The sequence below is a fragment of the Triticum urartu genome, chromosome 7A (genome assembly GCF_056163025.1).
Source record: "Triticum urartu cultivar PI428250 chromosome 7A, HENAU_Tu73, whole genome shotgun sequence".
In the NCBI taxonomy this organism is placed as follows: domain Eukaryota; kingdom Viridiplantae; phylum Streptophyta; class Magnoliopsida; order Poales; family Poaceae; genus Triticum; species Triticum urartu.
In genome coordinates this window covers 752,114,917-752,125,386 of record NC_141879.1, presented here as the reverse complement: position 1 = coordinate 752,125,386, position 10,470 = coordinate 752,114,917, and the positions used below count along the sequence as shown (strand labels likewise).

The 10,470-nt window shown below is 45.5% G+C and overlaps 1 protein-coding gene and 1 pseudogene across 1 annotated transcript; both read left to right on the top strand.

The window, feature by feature from the left end:
* Window positions 1-730: 730 nt before the first annotated feature.
* LOC147962827 (uncharacterized) lies at window positions 731-4,081 on the top strand (annotated as a pseudogene).
* Window positions 4,082-6,644: 2,563 nt separating this feature from the next.
* On the top strand, window positions 6,645-10,124 carry LOC147962826 (uncharacterized). The gene is made up of 5 exons (XM_087534320.1): window positions 6,645-6,721; window positions 9,342-9,515; window positions 9,608-9,718; window positions 9,813-9,879; window positions 10,002-10,124. Exons 1-5 carry the CDS (start codon window positions 6,645-6,647, stop codon window positions 10,122-10,124), a joined length of 552 nt encoding a protein of 183 aa, XP_087390446.1.
* The last annotated feature ends 346 nt before the right edge of the window (window positions 10,125-10,470 follow it).

Below are 10,470 nucleotides of genomic sequence, written 5' to 3'. Positions count from 1 at the left end.
TGTTCTTATCTTCTTTCTGAAAGGAAAAATATTCTTACTTGTATGTTTAGATAGATACTTGTATAATTTTCTTACTTTTATTATTGCATCTTATATAGTGCGATGGTTTTGGTATCCGCCCCCATCGGCCCTCGTCCTGTCTATGATTCGGATGTGGTATATATTATCTTTTCATAACTATTGGTTCATTTATTGTTTATGACAATTCTGCCGACCAACGTGACATAGATTTTATTTATCTAGGAGGTTGTTGAACCGGAAATTCTAACCGACCCTATTGTCGAGAGGTTAAATTTAGTTGAAGAAGAAAACAATTTGTTGAAGGAAAAAATTAGAAAAATTGAGGAGGAGAATATGATATTGGAGTTGCATGTTGCGGATGTCGTCGATGATCACAAGATCAAGATGGATGCAATGCGCTTGAAGATTAGAAAGATTAGAAAATATGCCATTCATACCGAGGCTTGGTTTCATTATGCCGTTGGATCAGTTGTTACATTGGTTGCGATAATGATCGCATTTGTTTTCGCATTGAAATGTTTTACATAGTTTCAGTGTATGGTTTAATTAATTTAGATGCTCTGCAAAGCTTTATGTTGTTAGATGAGAACTATGTATGTACTTTGGGTTTAATGTGATGATGAACTTCAATTAATTTGGTCACTTAATTATCTATTCATGATGTTCTGTAATGATTTTTGACACACTTAATTATATATAATGCACACAGATGAACCGGCAATGGATGTACGGTTCAAGACACACCTCCGAGCACATTAAGGGCGTGCATGATTTTCTCGAAGTGGCTGAGGCAAACAAGCAGAATGGTTTTATGTGTTGTCCATGCCCTATATGTGGGAATACGAAGTCTTACTCTGACCGGAAAATCCTCCACACCCACCTGCTTTACAAGGGTTTCATGCCACACTATAATGTTTGGACGAGGCAGGGAGAAATAGGGGTTATGATTGAAGACGGCGAAGAAGAAGAGTACGATGACAACTATGTGCCCCATGAATACGGTGATGCTACTGATGATCAAGAGGAACCAGATGATGTGCACGATGATGCTGCAACGGGCGAAGCTGCTGAAGATCAAGAGGAACCAGACGATGTGCCCGATGATGATGATCTCCGCCAGGTCATTGTCGATGCAAGGACGCAATGCGAAAGTCAAAAGGAGAAGCTGAAGTTCGATCGCATGTTAGAGGACCACAAAAAAGGGTTGTACCCCAATTGCGAAGATGGCAGCACAAAGCCCGGTACCGTACTGGAATTGCTGCAGTGGAAGGCAGAGAATGTTGTGCCTGACAAAGGATTTGAGAAGCTACTGAAAATATTGAAGAAGAAGCTTCCAAAGGATAACGAATTGCCCGACAGTACATACGCAGCAAAGAAGGTCGTATGCCCTCTAGGATTGGAGGTGCAGAAGATACATGCATGCCCTAATGACTTCATCCTCTACCGCGGTGCGTACAAGGATCTGAACGCATGCCCGGTATGCGGTGCATTACGGTATAAGATCAGACGAGATGACCCTGGTGATGTTGACGGCGAGCCCCCCAGGAAGAGGGTTCCTGCGAAGGCGATGTGGTATGCTCCTATAATACCACGGTTGAAACGTCTGTTCAGAAACGAAGAGCATGCCAAGTTGATGCGATGGCACAGTGAGGACCGTAAGAAAGACGGGAAGTTGAGAGCACCCGCTGACGGGGCGCAGTGGAGAAAAATCGAGAGAAAGTACTGGGATGAGTTTGCAAGTGAGCCAAGGAACATATGGTTTGCTTTAAGCGCGGATGGCATTAATCCTTTGGGGGAGCAGAGCAGCAATCACAGCACCTGGCACGTGACTCTATGTATGTATAACCTTCCTCCTTGGATGTGCATGAAGCGGAAGTTCATTATGATGCCAGTTCTCATCCAAGGCCCTAAGCAACCCCGCAATGACATTGATGTGTACCTAAGGCCATTAGTTGAAGAAATTTTACAGTTGTGGAATGGAAACGGTGTACGTACGTGGGATGAGCACAAACAGGAGGAATTTAACCTAAAGGCGTAGCTGTTCGTGACCATCAACGATTGGCCCGCTCTCAGTAACCTTTCAGGACAGACAAACAAGGGATACCACGCATGCACGCATTGTTTACTTGACACCGATAGTATATACCTGGCAAGCTGCAGGAAGAATGTGTACCTGGGCCATCGTCGATTTCTTCCGACCAACCATCAATGTCGAAAGAAAGGCAAGCATTTCAAAGGCGAGGCACATCACCGAAAGAAGCCCGCCATGCGTACCGGTGATCACGTACTTGCTATGGTCAATGATTTACACGTAATCTTTGGAAAGGGTCCCGGCGGACTAGCTGTTCCGAGTGACGCTGGGGGACATGCACCCATGTGGAAGAAGAAATCTATATTTTGGGACCTACCCTACTGGAAAGTCCTAGAGGTCCGCTCTTCGATCGACGTGATGCACGTGACGAAGAACCTTTGCGTGAACCTGCTAGGCTTCTTGGGCGTGTATGGGAAGACAAAAGATACAGCTGAGGCACGGGAGGACATGCAACGTTTGCACGAAAAAGACAGCATGCCTCCAAAGAATTATGAAGGTCTTGCCAGCTATAGTCTTACCAAAGAAGAGAAGGAAATCTTCTTTGAATGCCTACTTAGTATGAAGGTCCCGACTGGCTTCTCGTCGAATATAAAAGGAATAATAAATATGGCAGAGAAAAAGTTTCAGAACCTAAAGTCTCATGACTGCCACGTGATTATGACGCAACTGCTTCCGGTTGCATTGAGGGGGCTTCTACCGGAAAACGTCCGATTAGCCATTGTGAAGCTATGTGCATTCCTCAATGCAATCTCTCAGAAGGTGATCGATCCAGAAATCATATCAAGGCTAAGGAGTGATGTGGTGCAATGTCTTGTCAGTTTCGAGCTGGTGTTCCCACCATCCTTCTTCAATATCATGACGCACGTCCTAGTTCATCTAGTTGACGAGATTGTCATTCTGGGTCCCGTATTTCTACACAATATGTACCCCTTTGAGAGGTTCATGGGAGTCCTAAAGAAATATGTCCGTAACCGCGCTAGGCCAGAAGGAAGCATCTCCATGGGCCATCAAACAGAGGATGTCATCGGGTTTTGTGTTGACTTCATTCCTGGCCTTAAGAAGATAGGTCTCCCTAAATCGCGGTATGAGGGGAGACTGACTGGAAAAGGCACGCTTGGAAGGGACTCAATAATATGCAGGGACGGATATTCTTGGTCTCAAGCACACTACACAGTTCTACAGAACTCTACCTTGGTGACCCCGTATGTCGATGAACACGAGAACAGTCTGCGCTCCAAACACCCGGAGCAGTGCGACGACTGGATTACATGTGAACACATCAGGACTTTCAGTAGTTGGTTGGAAGCACGTATCAGAGGTGACAACACTGTTTGTGATGAGCTGTACTTGTTATCCAGGGGACCATCTTTGACTGTATTGATTTGGAAAGGATACAAGATAAATGGGAATACATTTTACACGATTGACCAAGATCAAAAGAGCACCAACCAAAACAGCGGTGTCCGCTTTGATGCAACAACCGAGAGGGGAAAGGACACATATTATGGTTACATAGTGGACATATGGGAACTTGACTACGGACATGATTTTAAGGTCCCTTTGTTTTAGTGCAAATGGGTCAATCTGTCAGGAGGCGGGGTACAGGTAGACCCACAGTACGGAATGACAACAGTGGATCTGAAAAATCTTGGGTACACTTACGAACCGTTCGTCCTAGCCAATGATGTGGCACAGGTTATCTATGTGAAGGACATGTCTACCAGATCGAGAAAGAGAAAAGATAAGGAAGCGAATACATCATACGATGAGCCAAAGCGCCACATAGTTCTTTCAGGAAAAAGGCACATCGTGGGAGTGGAGGACAAGACAGACATGTCTGAAGATTATGAAAAGTTTCATGAAATTCCTCCCTTTAAAGTCAAGGCTGACCCCAGCATCCTGATAAACGATGAAGATTATCCATGGTTACGGCGCAATAAGCAAATGACACAAGCGAAGAAAAAGTGAAGACTTTCTCCCGCAACTATTATGATAATACCATGCCAACTTTGTAACTGACGAGTATGATACCATTGTCCGTTTTGTACATGCACATGCTATGTGTGGGTCAATTTATGATACCATGCCAACTTTCAACTTTTTCAAAGTTCATTTGAAATGCTTTAATGTCTTATGGTTCGGCCCTCGTAATAATTAAAAATAGCAACAATAAGTATTTTGTTGTAAGTAGAAACAAAATAAAATAAATAAAGCAAGAAAGAAAACAAAAAAACAAAAAAAGTGTTTTCAAATTTGAAAAGTAATGGCACTAACAGAAAGTTTATAATTTTCCTAAAACTAAAAGCAAAAAGAATTAAAAAATAAAGCAAAAAACAAAAGAAAATAAATAATGCAGAAAACAAAACAAAAAAATAGGAAAAAAAAATAAAAATAGCAACAATAAGTAAAGAAAAAAATGCCTCCAACTGGGCCCCCACGGCCTGAATACGACATGAAACCCTACTATGGGCCAGGATTCAGGCCCGCGGTAGGCCCAGTAGGCCCACCAGGCAAAGTTTAGCAAGTAGGCCCGAAAGCCTGCGGTCGAGAGGAGTTCGAGAGGGGTGCGGCAGTGGGGCTTATAAACCACTGTGCGCCCCTCTCAACTAGCGAGGTCGGACTAAACTTTGGCCCCGACGCGGGCAGCACAGGGACCTTTGGTCCCGGTTGGTGGAACCAACCGGGACTAAAGGGGGCATTGGTCCCGGTTGGTACCACGAACCGGGACCAATGCTCCTTGTATATAAGTAGCACTTCGCAGTTTTGCAGAGTTCATCGCCACCAGTTTCCCCCCGACGACGCCGAGCACATCGTCGCCGCCAGGCTGCCCCGACGCCGCCCGCCGCCCCCGCCGTCGCCGCCGCCGTCGCCCGCCCCCGTCGTCGCCGGCCTCCCCGAGCCCGCGCCGGCCTCCCCGAGCCCGCGCCGTCCTCCCCGAGCCCGCGCCCACCGTCGTCGCCGCCAGGCTGCCCCGTCGCCGTCGCCCGCCCCCGCGTGCCGCGCCCCGAGCCCCTGCCCCGTCGCCGTCGCCCGCCCCTGCGCGCTGCCACCGCTGTGAGCCGCCGCGCCGCACCGGCTCTGTTTTTGTTCATTTTTATTAGTTTAATTTTTTTGTTCAATGTATATGTGTATGTATGTGGCTATATATATATGCGGCTCTGTTTTTTTCATTTTTATTAGTTTAGTTTTTTTGTTCATATATATATATAATGTATATGTGTATGTATGTGGCTATGTGTATGTAGATGTTCAAAAATTGTTCAGAGCATGTTTTTGTTCATATATGTATTTTTTGTTCATATGTGTATTAATGTTTTCATATATGCAAAAGATAGATTTTTAGAAAAGTTAGGTTTTTTTCTATTCATAGATTTTTTTTGGTGATATTAATTATTGTAGAATATGCAAATGTTTGTATATTCATATGAACAATGCATTAGGCAAAACCTTTTTCTATTTGAACATTTTTTTTAAAACAAGCAATACTAAAAGAATGAGAGGAAAAAGGGAAATAAGAAGAGGAAGAAAGGAGAAAAAAAGGAGAGGAAGAAGAGGAGAAATAAATAAGAAGAGGAAAAAAAGAAGAAAAAGAAGAGGAGAAGAAGAAAGGAATAGAGGAGAAAGAAGTTCTTCTTTCTCCTCTATTCCTTTCTTCTTCTCCTCTTTTTTTTCTTCTTTTTTTTCTTCTTCTTCTTCCTTCTTCCTTCTTTCGCTTTTCTTCCTTTTCCTTAATTATTTTCCTTTCTCGAGGGAGAAGAAGAAAAAGAAGAGGAGAAGAAGAAAGAAAGGAATAGAGGAGAAAGAAGAAACTTCAACACGAGCTAGGGGGTGGTATCGATACCCCCTCCCCGATAACATTATTTTCCCATGTATATGTATGTCGCGTCGTTGTCGATATAACCCCCTCTAGATAACTTCGACATGAGGGGCGGTCGATATATATACCCCATCTCGACCGTGATAACTTATACAACTGCAGCACCCCCCTCAGCCCTCTCGCTCGACCAAAACTCTCGAGGACACCCAAACCCTAGAGAGAAAACGATGTTGGTCTCCTACCCCCTCCCGCCGCGCCCCTACCCGACAAATTAACTCTCTCGAGGCCACCCAAATTTATCAAGTTAAAAGAGCGTTGTCGTCGAGGCCACCCCAAACCCTTGAAGCGTTGTGTCGAGGCGACACCAAACCGTAGAGAAGCAGCGTCGAGGCCACTAACATGATTCCTTATTGTGATTAGCTAGCTAGTTCTACGTTTGCCACTAATATATATATATATATATATATATATATATCCATCTGTACCATGTTTGAATAATAATTGACATGTTGTAAATATTTGCAGAAACTATGGAGCACTCCCGAGACGAAGAAACAGAAGCGATGTTGTGGGAAATAATCGCACAAGGAAGTGATGAAGTTGCGTCATTTCTCAACGAGACCGATGGTCAGGAAGGACTGGATGAAGAAGAGGGCTATGTTCATGATGGCTTCGACCTATTAATGCCGGTACAAGAAGAGGACTATGTTCATGATGGCTCCGGTGACACAATGGAGGTACAAGAAGGAGACCGTGCTGACTGCTCCGGTCACCGAACCGAGTCCGGCCAGGTATATATATATTAGTTAAGCCCGTGCTGACTAGTTAATTGATGCATCCATTGTTTTGGTATATGTACACATATTAATTACTCTCGTCTTTCTTCCTTATAATTTCTAGCCCTCCGGATCGAGCACAACTTCGGTAAGGAGATGAGGCCCGAAGAAAAAGTTGAGTTCGGATGAAAAGTTTGAGATCATAGAAATCGCGCCCGACGGTGAACCGATTGTACCCATCCAGACAAGGAAGGCATTTTCTGCTCAGTGCGGGGTTCTTGTTAGGGACAGGATCCCGATCAGCATCCAGCAGTGGTATAAGCCTGCTAAGGATGAAGACCATGAGGTGTCTTATGTGAATGATATGCAGAAAGAAGATCTTTGGACTGAGCTAAAGGCAAATTTCACCCTACCGCCAGAGGAGGATCCGGAGAAGCCAGTTAAAGAGCAATTAATCAAGTCTTGTGCTCTTAAGAAGATGGCAACCCTAATGAGGAGGTGCAGGAAAGAGCTGAACCAGTTTGTCGAGAAAAAAAGACACCAAAATTCATCGGCAAATATGAGAAGATCAAAGATCACTGGCCCGCATTTGTGGCCCACAAGACATCGGAAAAGAGTAAGAAGATGTCGGCGACAAACAAGCAAAATGCTGCGAAGAAGAAGCTTCACCATCGCATGGGGTCAGGTGGCTACCTCAAAGCCCGGCCTAAGTGGTCCAAGGCTGAGCATGATCTGCTTGAAAAAGGGATCGAACCAGAGACAATGCGCTGGCCAGACCGTTGCCCGACTTGGTTCTTCGGGGCTGGCGGAACCTTGGACCCTTAACAGGGAAGTGTCAGTGGACGGACGAGCAACTGCAAACACCAGTCAAGAACCTTCGACACTATATCGATGCAGCGCAGTGAGGGATGTTCCTTCCAAACAGGGAGAAGGACGAGCTCACAATGGCCCTTGGGAATCTTGAGCACCCTGGACGGACATGAGGCACGCCAGGCTCCATTCCGTGGAAGGTTGGTTTTTCGGACGCAGGTGGTTACAAAACCCATGAGAGGAGGAAGAAACTGGAGCAGGACCAAATGCAGGCGCTGCACGAAAGGGTAATGGGGCTAGAGAAACGAGAAGAGGTACGAGAAGCAGCAGATCGCAACAAACGACCTGCCGAAGCTTCCCATGAAGCTTATCCGCCATCTCAGCGGCGAAGCAGCGTGGCTTCCACCGAGCTGCTTCAGCCGGAGCATGTCTTGACGGCTCCTGCCAGCTATCCCGTGGATGGTATCACGGAGTCTCAAAATTGCCACATTATGGCGCGATGGATGAATTTGAAGGTCAAGGCGGCTGTTGGCCAAGTTTATCCTAGTGGACCCGGCACAACTTATCACTGCCAGCCGATTCCAGAAGGATTTGCTAAGGTGATGGTGGATGAAATAACGGAGGGATTTGAGGACCTCGTGCTTGAGCACCCTACTGGTGAAGGGGAGACTAGGCTGGGTTCTGCTCTGAAGACTCCATGCCTACGGCGGAAGGAGCTCATCAACCTTCTAAACTGGACGCCTCCGCCTCCTCCTCCTCCTCCGGCGAGTCAGGGCACTCCGCCTCCTCCTCCGGCGAGTGACGATCAGGGCATGCGTGGCGGCACTCCGCCTCCTTCTCCGGCGCGTGGCGGCACTCCGCCTCCTCCTTATCCGCCTCGCCAGCAAGGGCGGAAGAGGCCCGCCGCCGCCCCGGATGCTCCGGCGCGTCGTAGTCCTTCTCCTCCGCCTCGTAAGCAAGCATGAAAGAAGACAGACGCCGCAGCCGCTCCGTCTGCTCCGACGTCTAGCAGCACAAGAAGAGAAGAGAGGCAATACAGATACGGTCCACCTCTAAATCCTCTAGAGAAGTTACCGTACGAGAGGACCAAGGAGGAAAACAATACGATCGTGCAGGACCACGTGAAGGAGTTCTTTGAAGGGGTGAAAGCAAAGAGACATCCACCTTCGGAGGAGAAGGTAGATCCGGTGAAAGCAAAGCGCACTCTCGATGCCCTGAGGAAACCACCAAAGTCTCGACCGAGACCAACTATGAACGCATTACTAAACAGACATATCTCCAAGCCAAGTGGTCGGGAACTACTGTCAGTGATAAAAGGTTAAAAGAACGAGAAAAGGGGAAAAAATTGCCCAGCTCGGCGAACAAGCACAGCAATCGTGCCCCCCGCTCAATGTGTCTAATCCTCCGGGGACGGTGGCCGGTTATGGCAATCTTGAAGATTACCTGCCTGACGATGCACTTCCTGATTTCATGGAGGTGGACGAATTCAGATACGAGTACGGGAAGCCTCTCGTCAAAGATGAAAAATCTCTGACAACAATGATGCGAAGATTCCACTGTTGGTACATGAAAACATGCAGAGAGTCTGAGGGGAAGAACAGTTTGTATCTGAACATTAAAGAGGAGCACGACCTCGTTTCAAATGATCTGTTGTGTGTTCCATTTGAGGAGTTCTTCGAGTTCTTCAATCAAAAGGCCCTCGATAAATTAATGGTCTTTTGCTACTGCCTGTAAGTACTATTTCTGTCATTAATAAGTCTCTATATATAGCTCGGCTCTTTCATTGCATGTATTTATAATTAATTATCCTCAATATATTATGCAGATTGAAGATCGTCGAGTGCAAAAAACAAGAAATTTATGATACTGGGTTCATTAACACAAATATCATAGATGTATTTTTGGTTGAAAAGCACGTCGAAGAGGCCGAGGACAACTTGCTACAATCATTGATCAAAAATCAAAACAAAGATACCATACTCTTTCCTTACAACGGCACGTGAGTGTTACCGTCGTGTGCATATTCGGTTTCCCTTATTACTCGAGCGAGGTTATAGTAATGTAATTGATGAGTTATGCATGCGTGCGCAGGTACCACTATATTCTTCTGGAGATTAAGCTTGAGCGTGGACTAGTAACCGTCTTAGACTCGAGACAGAAAGATCCCGAAACCTATGCGGACATCACTGAAATGCTCAGGAAGTAAGTTCAATCGATCATTATCGCACCATTTCGGCAACTTTTTGTTCATTTCCTGATATCTCAAGTAATAATAATTATTTTCTTTGTCTTGCAGGGTTTGGAATAAGTTCACCGCACAAGCTCCGGGACTGCCGAAGGAGCTGCGATATACATACCCGAAAGTAAGTACTACTGGCTAGCTAGTTGCGCGCATGCATCTCCCGTTGATTCTATAGCTATACTTTCATCAATGACATTTATAATGCTTCATTATCAGTTTGATTGACCTCTATTTCTCGTAAAGTGCTTGTGGCAGGAGGAAGGGAATGATTTCTGTGGATACTACGTGTGCGAGTTCATCCACAACGCGACTTTGAAAAACAAGCGGGGCTACTCTAGAAGACAATATGAAGTGCGTAAGCAATAATATTCACAATTCCATTTTATTACACCGTCATTTCTGTTGAGTTTCATTCGTATATATGTATTAATTAACCCCTTCTTCAAATTAGACGTGGCAGATGCGGGATGAACTCCTAGAACCAGATCGCATGAAAGCAATTCAAGAGGAATTGGCGGGATTCTTTCTTGAACACGTCATCAGTAAAGCCGGAGAATACCATGTGGAAATTGATTTCAAATGCTAGGAGTTTGTAATTAAGAGATCTTATACATATTGTACATGTATGTAGCCAGTAAAAAATTTGTTGTTCGACCAATCTCTCGGAGAAGGAGAGGTCGATCGATCACTTCTCTCGGTATGCATGACGAAC